General features: G+C 44.6%; 1 protein-coding gene across 1 annotated transcript in view; it reads right to left on the reverse strand.

Moving 5' to 3' along the window:
- Positions 1-9198, reverse strand: part of LOC143933242 (nicotinamide N-methyltransferase-like) — a 32808-nt gene extending 23610 nt beyond the window's left edge. The window contains exon 1 of the mRNA XM_077456129.1: positions 9049-9198. Within this exon, the coding sequence (XP_077312255.1) occupies positions 9049-9198 (150 nt within the window). The remainder of the gene's footprint in view (positions 1-9048) is intronic.
- Positions 9199-13678: the final 4480 nt, after the last annotated feature.

Here is a 13678-nt window from a genome sequence, read left to right on the forward strand (position 1 = left end):
TGCCGGCTACGTTACCAGCACATGCACTCTGAAGGGCTGTTCCTTCAGAGTCCTGTTTTGTAAACGGCGGCTCGGGAGTGACGTCATGAAGGCTCCAGCCAGTCACACAGCCGGAGTCCGCAAACCTGAGACGAAGATGGGTGAAGGTGGAAGCCACGTCAGCCGTGACAGCTCGCTGCTGGAAGGGCTTCGTTCTAAGGCAAGTTTGACATAATGTGCTAGTATGCAATGCATTTAACTTTACCTTGCAGATTTGGAAAAAAAACAATGTGGTTTGCTACTGCTTTAACCACTTCAATACTGGGCACTTTCGCCCCTTTCCTTCCCAGGCCAATGTTCATCTTTCAGCGCTCTTGCATTTTCAGTAAGAATTGCACTGTCATGCAACACTGTACCTAGATGAAATTTTTATCATTTTGTTCACACAAATATTGCTTTCTTTTGGTGGTATTTGTTCACAAATCAATTTTTAATTTTTTGCAATATAAGCGAAAAAAAGAGCGGACATTTAAAAAAAATATATATTTTCTACTTTCTGTTTTGAAAAAGATCCAATAAAATAATAATTGGTTTGTGTGATCATGGACATATGTACGCAGATGATCATGTACAGATGTGTGCAGATGATCATTGGGACATATGATTTTAGTATTACATATGTGGGGACAGGTGTTTTTACTGTGTGGGGACAGTGTTTTGGAGACACTATTTTGGGCACATTATGTGTTTACATTGTGTGTTTACACTGTGTGGGGACCCTGTGCCAGTGATCAGTGTGTAAAAAACAGCTCATACTCACTGATCACCGCCTGGCTGCAGCGATCTGCTCTCCTCTCCTCACTGACAACTTCCGTGCGAGGAGAGGAAAGCCGATCGCTTTGCAACCAGCTCTATATTTACATCACATGATGGCTCTGATTGGACACAGCTGACATGTAATCAGGAGGGCCAATCACAGAGCCCTCCTGCCGATCAGAGATGCACCATGTCTGGGTGACACGAGCGCCTCGAGATCGTGCCGCTGCACAGGCACGTGCGCACGTGATCCCCTTCCTTCTGAAGGACGTTCTTTTTTTTTTTTTTTTTTTTACTTTGAATTCTCTTTATTTGTTATATTTTTTTTTTTTCCCATTGTACAAAATATCATAACAAACAGCTTATATACACAACAGTTAATCTTATCCACTATACATATTCACACTTCCTGTATTAATTTATCCCACATTCTATTACCCCCCCCCCTCTTCTCCCAACCCATCCCTCCCTCCTTACCCCATCCTCCCCCCCTCCCTCCCTCTCCTAGTGCCCCTCTTTTCTAGGTTTATCTTTATTATCTCTAGACTAGTTTTCAAACCTGTATTCCATGGTTTTCAAGCTGCTTTGTACTTTACCCTTTTCTTTCTTTTTTCTTTCTTTCCTTTCCTTCCTCCCTTCTTTTCTTTCTACTACTATTGTTGATCAGGTGGATACCCTATTTCGTTCAGCCACGGCCTCCATATTTTCTCAAACCCTATAAGGTTTCCTCTACGTATATATACAGTTTTCTCCTTCCATATTAAATCATTGATAACCTGGGTCCATTCACTCACAAGAGGTGCACTCTCGGACTGCCATTTCTGTGCTATCAGTTTCCGCGCTTGAAATAAGCAGCGTATAACTGCAAGCATAGTACTTTTCTGTTCGCCCGGCATTTTCCTGTATCCTAGTATACAGGTTTTACGGTCCAGGTCCAGCTTAATCCCAAATATTTTGTTTATAATTTCTGCTATTCCTTCCCAATATCGAAACAGCTTTGGGCACCTCCACATCATATGTAGAAGGTCCCCATGGCCTCGGCATCTAGGACAGTTGGCGTCCGTCCTCCTTCCAAACAGAAACAGTCTCTTGGGAGTATAGTAGGCCCTGTATATCAGCATCAGATGTGACACTTTCTGTGATGGAGAAACCGATAGTAGAGGCCCCAGTTCCAGTATTCTCTTCCACTGTTCCTCCGTGATCTCTCCTATGTCCTCTTCCCACTTCTTCTTTTGCTTGGCTAAGTCAGGTTCTATTTTGAGACCCCTGCCTAGTAACCCATAAAGGGTAGATATAACTCCCCTAGATTTATCTATTTTAATTATCTCCTGGGGTAAGGATATCTTGTCCCACTCAGGGATCTGTGGACCAAACTGCGCTTTCAGAGCATGCCGGAGCTGTAAATATTGAAAGAATGTCTGTTGCGATAGGTCATATTCCCTTTTTAGATCCGTAAATGTTTTCAAAATTCTACCATCGTAGATTTGACCCAGCCTAACTATTCCTTTCTTCTCCCATGTGTTAATTCTCCCAATTGACAACATTTCCTGCAAGTTCTTGTTATCCCACAGGGGTGTGTATTCTGACCAACCTGTACATCCCAACATCTTTTTTACCGTTCTCCATACTTTACTCAGCATATTTATTATGGGGTCCTTGTGCTGAAAAGAACTTGCTTCCAGTGCATCTACCAGTTTTTTATGTGGGGCTCCTATCAGCATTGCTCTGCCATTTGGATTACCCTCCCCCTCCTGATTACATCCCACCAGATGTTGCAGTTGCGCTGCTAAATAATAATTCCTAGGGTTGGGCACGGCTAATCCCCCCCTATCCATTGGCTGCTGTAGCACCTGGAGTCGAATTCTCGCCTGTCCCTTTTTCCAGATTAACTCCCGAAAGTTTCAAACTTTTTAAACCATTTTTTCCCTATCCAAACCGGGGCATTGTGCAGAACGTACAACAATTGTGGCAACCATATCATTTTTATCAGGCTACAACGACCCGCTACCGACAAGGGGAGTCGACTCCAGGCGTCACAGCTTCGCTTAAATTTACCCAATAGCGGAAGCATATTTTTATCAACATATTGCTCTAAGTTTGTTGTTAAATATATACCTAGGTATTTCATTGAGTCTACCATTTCTAGTTGCGGTATCCCAGTCGCGGTCACTGCGGCTGGGGTATCTACTTGGAGCAGCTCTGACTTCCCCCAGTTGATTGTCAAACCCGTGAAACCTCCAAAGTCCTCTACAAGTTTATTTGCCTTCACCAGAGATTGACCAGTGTCCCCTAGAAAGAGGAGAACATCATCTGCATAAAGTGCGATTCTTTCCTCTCTGCCCTCTTCCCTTTGAAAACCAGATATCTCAGGATCTGACCTAATGGCGATCGCCAACGGCTCCATTGCAATAGCGAAGAGCAGAGGGGAAAGAGGACACCCCTGCCTTGTCCCTCTGCTCATCTCTATTCTTCCAGATTGTTCTTTATTTATTCTTACTTTTGCACTAGGGTCACTGTACATCATTTTAATCCATCCGATTAATCCACCCACCCCTCCAGGACATGCCATAAATATCCCCATTCTAGACTATCAAAAGCCTTTGTCATGTCCAAAGATAGGATGGCCCTCGAGCCCGCGTTCATCGGAGGGGTCTGAATGTTTAAAAATGCCCTTCTTATATTCATACTGGTTGATTGTCCGGCAATAAAACCTGTCTGATCTATGTGTATCAGCCTATTAATGACTTTATTTAACCTATTTGACAGTACCTTCGCTAGAATTTTAGCATCAGAACATAAAAGTGATATCGGCCTATACGAAGCTACCTCTTGAGGATCTTTTCCTTCTTTAGGTATTACAATAATGGTCGCCTCCATCATAGATGCGGGCAGTTTCCCCTCTACCTTTGCCCCTTTCAAAGTCCTAAGTAGTTCTGGGAGTAAAATTTCACTATATTTCTTGTATAGTTCCACCGGTAGGCCATCTGGCCCAGGGGACTTTTGGTTAGCCATACCAGTCACTGCCTGCTGTATCTCACTAAGGGTTATAGGGGCTTCCAGATCATCCCTCTCCTCTTGAGTGAGGGTTGGGAGTTTCACTTTCGCCCATATCTTCTTCGTTCCTCTGGCCTCGAGTTCTCTATAGTTCCTCATAGAAAACCCTGAAGGTTTCTACAATCTCCTTTTCGCTTGTAAGAACTGTCCCATTCATGGACTTAATCGCTGGGATTATAGCTGAGGGGGAGTTAGTTTTTACTAGCTGGGCCAATGTTCTCCCAACACTCTCTCCCTCCCCAAAATAGCGTTGCTTCTGAAATAATCGCTTATTTTCTTCCCTTTTAATAATTGCCGACCTATACCCATGCTGTTTGTTCAACCATATTCTTTGTTTTTCATAGGTGGGATCCTGAACATAGTTCTCCTCTGCCTCTATTACTTCCTTCCTGATTTTCCCCTCCCAGCTCCTAGATTTCTGTTTGATTTTAGCCACCTGGTGGATCAGAATACCTCTACTATATGCTTTTAGTGTATCCCATGTTGTATTAGTTGGGGCGGTATCTATATTGAATACTAAAAACTCTTTTAATCTTTTTGGAATTTCTTCTACATCCTTCATTAGTTCAAGCCAGAATGGACTTATTCTCCAACCCCCCGGTATTTTTCTTTTTTCCCCTGTACTCAATACTATTTTCAAAAATGAGTGGTCAGATATTCCCCTAGGGAGATACTCTATATTTCTTACATCTTGCAGCACTTCCTCATTGCCCAAGGCTAGATCTATTCTGGATAGTGTTGACTGAGAACTTGAAAAACAAGAATATTGCCTTACATTCATATTCCTCACCCTCCACATATCCAACAGTCCTACTTCCTTCAGGAAATAACTTAATCTTGTTAACCCCGTCTCTCCCAATTGAAGTTTAATGGGGAACCTGTCAGCCCCTCTATCAAGCACTTCATTAAAATCCCCCAAAATTATAACCGGTACATCCTCCTTGTCTGACAAAAAATCCGTTAGTCTATACACCACCTCCATCTTAAACGGGGGTGGCACATAGACACACGCCAGAACACATGGCTTATCCTCCAAAACACAATATAAAAAGATATAACGACCCAGTTCGTCTATACTGGCCTGCCTGCAGACGAATCTCACCCCTGTTCCTATCATCATGCACACTCCCCTTGAGTAGGATGTGTGGGTGGAGTGGTATTGATTTTGATACCTCCTATTTTTAAGTTGGGGAATAGTTGATTTTGTTAAATGTGTCTCCTGCAGACAGGCCAGACCGATCGCATGCCTATCCAGCATCGAAAAAACTGCTGCTCGTTTAATTGGGCTCCCCAAGCCTCTTATATTCCAAGAGGCAACATTAAGTACCTTATCCAACATTATTCAGCATATGATGGAAAAAAAAAAATAGAAAAAGGGGGTGAAACTTCAAATTTTGTGAAAAATATCCTATAATATCTCATTCTACCCGTGCTCCCCCCATATCCACCTAGTTTACAAAATCCCTGCAGGTGTGTCATCTTTATAGTAGTAGCTTCCAATTGAGCTACTGTTTGTGTGCAAAATATACAATGTACAGCTTTCAACCTTCTGTGATCCTCTATATTAAAATTTTTTTGACCCCTTCTACCTTCTCTCCCTTTCCAGCCCCTCCCTCCCTATCCCCCCAACCCACCACCTATCTAGGTACTCCCTTAAGGGGGTATACATGGCCCATTCACACTCCTCCCTTCCATCCTTCCCTCCCTTCACTTCCCCACACTTATTACACTCATCTTCCACCATAGGGGAGACAAACACCACAGGTAAAATAAAACAGATATAAAGAAGAAAAAGTGAAACCTTAATCCCTATCTCCCCTACTATCATTGTTTCATACCTCATTTAAATCTCCTTCAACTCTCTCCCTGTACTCCAAAAAAAGATATTCAAAAAAAAGACCCCAATTCCCCTCCCCCACCCCCTTAATGCATCTGTAATGACTCCTTGTTAGCCTCCAGCCATAAGGTTACATCTCCCGGGGAGTCAAACAACCGTATTCCCCCCAGTGTCGCTATTCGCAAGCGTGCTGGGTATAAAAGGGCATATGTAATCTTATGGGTTCTTAAGGTACGTTTAACCTCTAAAAAATCAGCCCTGCGCCTCTGCAGTTCTGGTGAGTAATCTGAATAAAAGGAGATCTTCACACCATCATACATAACACTCCCCATATCCCTAGCCTTACACATCAACGTCACTTTGTCATTATAATTAAAAAATTTCAAAATCATTGGTCTAGGATGGCCCCCAGGAGGCGGGGCTTTAAAAGGAACCCGATGGGCCCTTTCTATTGAAAAAAAAGGTGAAAATTTTCCTCTGCCAAATAGTTCTATAAACCATGACTCTAAAAATTTTATAGGGTCAGAGCCTTCGCATCTCTCAGGCAGTCCCAGCACCCTAATATTGTCTCTTCGAAGTCTATTTTCTACTTCATCCATTCTGGCGGTTTGGCTAGTTAGTTGTTTTCTCATACTGTTAACCTCTTGATGTAGTGGATGTAAAACATCTTCCATTTGGCTTATCCTTATTTCTAATGCTGCCGTTCTTTCCGCTGCGTTATGTATGTCCTGTCTAATCAATAGTAGCTCCTCCTTCATACTTTTAAATTGGCCACATAGTTCTCCCAGCGAGTTTTTACATGCATTAACAGCTTGAAGGACCTCTCTTAATGTTGGGTCCTCCTCAGCAGGGGGGTTACCTTTAGTGCCCACTTCGGTCTCATTTTGGGTTGTCCCTTGATGTTTGCTTACATTCTTTAAGCTGGGTACTGCTGCAGTTTTTGAGCCTGAAGGACCTTGGCTTTTTCTGTCCACTAATCCCCCCTGTTGTGTTTTTACTTGAATAGGCTGGGCCTGTTGTTCCGTTTGCTCTCCCTTTATTGGAGACTGACCCGGTGTACGGGTATACTGTTCTAATTTTGCTGCAGCTGATCGCGCTACCTGAGCATTTTTTTCTTTTGAGGAGCGGAGGTGTTGTGTCCCTTCATTCTCCTCCAGTGCCTGATCCTCTCCTCGCCTCCTTGACATCTTTGTTGCTCAGGATTGGTATAAAGAATGTAGGCCTGACCCCCAAAAAAAAAAAAAAAAAAAAAAAAAAAGGGGCAGCACGGCCAAAGAGTAAGTGGGGGGTGGTAACAAAGTGATAGCTCAAAGCAGCTAAAAAATAACAAGAGGGGGGAGGGGGGGTGAATCCCTGTGCTGGGTCAACCGAGTGTATATAGACCAGTCAGTTTTCCTTCAGCGAGAGCGTGCGTCAAATGTCTTGCTATTATACCGCGCCTGCGGAGCATTTACAAAACATTTAACCTTTAAGCAGCTGTCCTTTCAGGGTTCTTTTTGCCCGGATAGCAAGACACTGGGGCAAGACACAGGGCCACAAAAACATCAGCCAGCCTGGGATATCCTCCAAGAGCCTCCTCAAATACACAGCTTATTTCCACAAAAAAAAAGAGCAGAAGTTTTCCTGCCAGGAGCACTCGTGTCTGGGATAGGTACATAAATAAATGCTTACTCCAATCCTGATCCCTGCTGCTCAGCGCTCTGCTTTCTGTCAGGTCTCCCCCACCTCCGCTTCACATACCTCGGGAGCCTTCTAGCTTCCTCCAGGCTCAGCTGCTGGGGCGTCTCTCAAGGCGATATTCAACTCGCCGCTATCCGTGCCGCGTCTCGCTGTACTCTCGCGGTCTTCGCACTACTCTCCGACAGTCCTCGGCTTCTCTCGGCGGCCTTCGGCGTAACTCGGTAATCTCCAGCTATTTCCGGGTATACTCGGGTACCTTCGGAAATCTCCGACCTCAATGAACTCTCCAGAACTCCTCGAGCGTTCACATAGGGCCGCTTCGCCGCTCTGCCTTCCCAGCCAGGATACACTAGACGTCGGAGCACAGGGAGAGAATCCGCCGGCGGGTCATTCACCTCACATCACCTCGCCGTCTCCACGCCTCCCACACCTTCCACATCCGGCCACTCCCCTCCTGAAGGACATTCCTGAATGTCCACTCAGAAGGAGGAAGCGCCCACCCAGTCGTATATGTGCAGTGGCCAGGTGAGAGGTGGTTAATAAGACACAGAGGTTGAATCCAATGCAAATTTACTTCCGATAATTGCAGTACAGAGGATGTTTTTACAATCTTTTGGAGTATAAGAAGACAATGACTTTACTAAGCCCTGTCTCTGTGAATTACTTATAGTGACTGGAAGAACTTTGATGGTTTTACCAGGATGGAACTAACTAGCACTAAATGGGAGGGGAGGAAAGGGGGAGAATCCAAAATCACATTGTAAACACTTTTTGTAATGGCCCAAAAACCTCAACATACTACAAAACTATAATAGTCTGAGGCAGTTCAATACAACATAGAAAAAAAAAAATACATACAAATGGGGCATAACAGTAAAAGCCCAAACTTCAGTTTTTTTTAACTATTTATTATATTTTTCTACTTTAGCATTATGTTCTATTTTGTGTACATAGGTAGTATAAAATCTCAGTCAAATTCTGTTTCATTTTAGATTGTAACACAAAAACACGCAGGGAAGCACAGGGGCGACCATTGAATCATTTTTTCCCAGAGAAACAAATGAATTCTCCGGTAAGAAATAAAGCATATTCCATTAACATAATTTAAATAGGAGGATAGAGCTATGGGGACTTTCATTCCCAACTGGCTCCTCCAGGCAGCCACAATACCAGGCAGATGTAGGAGCGTTTATGTATACGACTGATGCTCTTAGAGCTGGTTAAAATTGGTAGCAGAGGGAAGGGGGGAAGGGCTTTGGAAGGCAAAAACAGGGGGTCGAGCTGCAATTTTACTGCTCCCTGACTGCCCACCGGAATACAGATACGCATTTGCTCAGGACTGTACACATGCCACGATCACAATGCTTTGTTTCACAGCCATGGCAAAAATTAAACCCCCTATTATGTTTTTTGCCATACTGCATTTCAAGTAAATGGGGCTGCACCGCAACCGCCCTCCAACCGCTTGAAATGTATGTGTTTGCGGCACAATGAGTCCTAATTTTGAGGGTTAAAACAGGCAGTGAGGAGGCGGCATGTCGCTTCTTCACTGCCTGTCAAACTCTCTCTGAAAAGCAATCCACTGCAGATTGCTTTTCAGAGGGACGGCAATAATAGCCACATTTGTGAACGAGCCCCTAAAGAGGTCTTGTATATTTAATCTACTGCTATATATTGTACATACCACGGCAGAACCAGTAGTGAAGATTCATCATTGGAAACCTCAAAGAATCATCTGCAAAGGCCGTGTCCTTGTCAGAGAAAAATGAATTGGAATATTCTCTGGAATCCATTCCATGTATATGATAGAATTGATGTGTTGAGGGATCCATCGTTCTACAATGCTGAACAGACCTTATTTCACCTCTTTGGTATCTACTTTCTATTATACTAATGCTGACATTCAATTTAAAGTCATCTGGAATAAGACAGCAAATTCATTAGCATGTAATTCAATAGCATCAAGAAACTATTATTTATTTTCCCAGAACAGTCACGAGGATCCACCTGACTGAGGGATGATCTCCGCATTGGGTTTAAATACCGTATTTGCCGGCGTATAAGACGACTGGGCGTATAAGACGACCCCCTATTTTTCAAGTGAAAACATTGGTTTTGGGCAATACTCGTGGTATAAGACTACCCCCTTCTGAGGCAACACCATTTTAAAAAAACATTAGAACGATTAAAAAATACAAAGCAAGAATGCCAACTACTCATCCGCCATGCTGTGTTATGTCATAAAGTAAATCAAACAATAATAACACAAACAGAGATCTATTGAATGCCACAACTCTGGAAAGTAGAATTTTTCACTAACCAAACCTATACCACTTTTGGGTTACATTCTATGGGAATTGTCCACCAAAATGCATTTAATAACCCCCCTGTCATATGTCCCAGATTTACCTGTCCCTCTTGGGTGCCTGAGACCTCAAAGGCAAATAGCAGGATGTATAGTAGTAGGAGATCAGTGAATGGATTTACCCAGGGAAGTATGGTGAGTGGTGTATTATTTTAATGAATACAACGCCTGCTTGGATTGGCAGAGGCTGTAGCATCATCAGCCCTTGCCTCTCTCTCTCTCTCTCTCTCTCAAAGCTAATCCGAGCAGGCTACTCTATGTAGCCTGCTCGGATTGGCAGTGGTTGTTACTCCAATCCAAGCAGGCTCTGTATTCATTAATAGAATACATCGCTCGCCGGGATTGGCTCAACGGCGTATACTGTTTGTTGCTGAAGCCACATACAATATTAGCAGACATTTGGGGGCTGACATCCATCGGGCAGCATTGTATACCTGTATACCCGGCGTATAAGACGACCCCCAATTTTTGGGCATTTTGTTTAAGTGTAAAAGGTAGTCTTATATGCCAGCAAATACAGTATGTTTATTTTTCAATATACCGGTAATATCCGTAAGAATTAAAAAATAAATCCGTCAAAATAAAAATACAAGAAGAAAGACTAAAGTAAAAATGTGTTGACCAATGTAACTAGACACCACCTGAAATGAGGACTGTAGTCCCTGAAAATAAATTTTGATTGGCCACTCGCCCCTATTTATAGGCACAGTCATACCATGCTACATTGGCTATGATTAAGCACCAACTCATGGTGTGAAACGTGTAAGTTTTGCCTCTACCTCTGCATAGCATGGACTGACTGTTTTGGATTTTAATTCACAAATAAAGGTGTTGTATCTTGCTCTTAAAATGAATTTTGGGGTGTAATTCCACATATACCCATGGCATGTGTGAGCAATAATGGGATTTTTATATACAGCTTACCTGTAAAATCCTTTTCTTGAGAGTACATCACGGGACACAGGAGCTTCATTACATAGTGGGTTATATAGGCACCTCTGGTGATTGGACACTGGTTGACCCTAATTAAGGAGAATTCCTCCCCTATATAACCCCTCCCATTTGGGAGGCACCTCAGTTTTGTAGCAAAGCAATAAGAAACCACGTAAAACCCAAGAGGGGCGGGAGCCCTGTGTCCCGTGATGTACTCTCAAGAAAAGGATTTTACAATGTAAGCTGTATATAAAAATCCCATTTTCTTGATCATACATCACGGGACACAGGAGCTTCATTACATAGTGGGATGTCCCATAGCAATGCTCAGATTGAGGGGAGGGAGACACAGATCATAAACATAGACCGCCAGGGACCTGGGGACCTAAACTGCAGCCTGCAGTACACTGCGCCCGAAGGCGATATCCTCTTGCCCTCTGACATCCACCTGATAGAATCTGGTGAATGTGTGGACTGATGACCAAGTCGCAGCCTTACAGATCTGAGCCAGGGAGGCCTGGTGATGCACTGCCCAAGAAGCACTGACAGCCCTAGTAGAGTGCGCTTTCACCTGAAAAGGAGGAATCTTCCCCTTTAAGCCATAGGCCTGAGAAATAACTTGTCTGATCCACCTTGAGAGAGTGGACTTTGACGCTGCCTGACCCTTTCTAGGGCCTTCCGGCAGAATAAATAAACAATCAGTTTTCCTTATCTGAGAAGTTGCTTGAAGATAAACACTGATTACTCTAACTACATCCAAAGTGTGTAAAGACTCTTCCTCTGTGGACTGAGGGTCCGGAAAAAAGGATGGTAGGATTACATCCTGATTCAAATGGAAACCCGAAACCACCTTAGGTAGAAAGGACCTGTTGGGACGCATAACCACCCGGTCCTTATGGATAATTAAATACGGCTCTTTACTGGAAAGAGCTGCCAACTCTGATACTCTTCTAGCCGTGGATATGGCTACTAAGAAGACCAGCTTTTTAGTCAGGAGAGCTAAAGAAGCCAGATGCAAAGGTTCAAATGGTTGCCCCTGTAAGGCCGAGAGAACCAAATTCAGATCCCATGGGCATACCGGAGGTTTAACTGGCGGTTTTGTCCGCATAGCCCCCTGGATAAAAGCCCGTACCAGGGAATGTGATGCAAGCGGTTTTTGAAAAAATACCGACAGGGCCGAAATCTGCACTTTGATAGTGCTTATGGCCAAATTCATTTCTAGGCCTGACTGGAGAAAGGCCAAGATTCTGTTAATGACATACTTTCTAGGATGCCACTTCCTGAGTTCACACCAGGAAACATATGTCCTCCAGATCTTGTAATAAATACGCCTGGAGGCCGGCTTTCTGGCATTGACCAGAGTAGAAAGGACTGGCCCCGAAAGGCCACGGTCTCTCAGAATGTGGGTCTCAGCAGCCAAACCGTCAAATTCAGACTGCGTAAAGCAGGATGGTAGATTGGACCCTGTGAGAGCAGATCTGGCCGGAGAGGGAGGGTCCATGGCCTGCCTACTGCCAACTTCATGATTTCTGCATACCATGGTCGCCTGGGCCAAGCCGAGGCCACCAAAAGGACCGACTTCGTCTCCCTCTTGACCCTTCCCAGGAACCGCGACAGTAGCGGGCTTGGGGGGAAGGCATAGATCAGATTGTACTGATCCCAGGGAACCATCAGAGCATCTGACCCCTGAGCAAGTGCATCTCTTGTCCTTGACACAAACTTGTCCAGTTTCCTGTTGAACCTGGATGCAAACAGATCTACGTCTGGAGTGCCCCACTTGTGACATATGTTCTGAAACACGTCGGGGTGCAGAGCCCATTCTCCTGGGCACAACTGCTGGCGGCTGAGAAAATCCGCCTGCCAATTCTCCACTCCTGGGATGAAGACTGCAGAAAGACACGGAACATGCTTTTCTGCCCAGACAAGTATGCGATTCACCTCCTTTTGGGCCACCAGACTTCTGGTACCGCCCTGGTGATTGATATAAGCCACTGCGGTGGCATTGTCGGACTGAACCCGAACCGGGAAACCTCGCAGTCTGTAAGACCACTCTATGAGTGCCATGTAAACTGCCCGAATCTCCAAGATATTTATGGGCAGTAGATCTTCGGTCGCAGACCATTTCCCCTGCGAGCACGTTCCCTCCAATACAGCTCCCCAGCCTGTCAGGCTGGCATCTGTTGTGATAATCTTCCATGAGAGAGGAAGAAAAGTTTTGCCTTTCAGCAAATTCCTGGTTTGTAACCACCAGACAAGACTTTTGCGTGTCCCGGGGGATAAACGCATAGGAAGATCCAGGGATTGGGGCTTCCTGTTCCAAGCCGCAAGGATACATCCTTGCAGAGGCCTTGAGTGGAACTGGGCGAATGGGACGGCCTTGAAGGAGGCGACCATCTTCCCCAATAGTCTCATGCACAACCGAATGGAGGAAGATCTTCTGCCCAGAATCAGGCGCACCAGATCTCCAATGGCCAAGGCCTTTAGCCTTGGAAGAAACACCCTGCCCTGAGCGGTGTCGATAATCATACCTAGGTATTCCAACCTGGTAGTCGGTTGTAGGGACGACTTTTCTAGGTTTATAATCCAACCTAGGCGTTCTAGATGTTCTAGCGTTTTGGTGACGCTGCGACTTAGGAACGCTGCAGTTCTCTCCACGAGAAGCAAGTCGTCTAGATAAGCCATGACGGCTATACCCTGAACTCTTAAGATTGCTAAGAGAGGGTCCAGAATCTTTGTGAAGACTCGAGGGGCTGTAGCAAGCCCGAACGGCAAGGCCACAAATTGAAAATGGTGCCGCTCTACCGCGAACCTTAGAAATTTCCGGTGTGCGGGAAAAATTGGCACATGGAGATATGCATCCTTGATATCTATTGATGCCATGAATTCTCCCCCTTGCAGGGAGGAGACCACAGTGCGGATTGACTGCATTCGGAAGGTCTGGATGTGTAAAAACCGGTTTAGGTCTTTCAGATCCAGGATAGGTCTGACACTTCCATTTGGTTTTGGAACGGTGA

The sequence above is a fragment of the Lithobates pipiens genome, unplaced genomic scaffold, assembly GCF_037356315.1.
Source record: "Lithobates pipiens isolate NorthernLeopardFrog02 unplaced genomic scaffold, aLitPip1_a1.2 Scaffold_27, whole genome shotgun sequence".
Taxonomy (NCBI): Eukaryota; Metazoa; Chordata; class Amphibia; order Anura; family Ranidae; genus Lithobates; species Lithobates pipiens.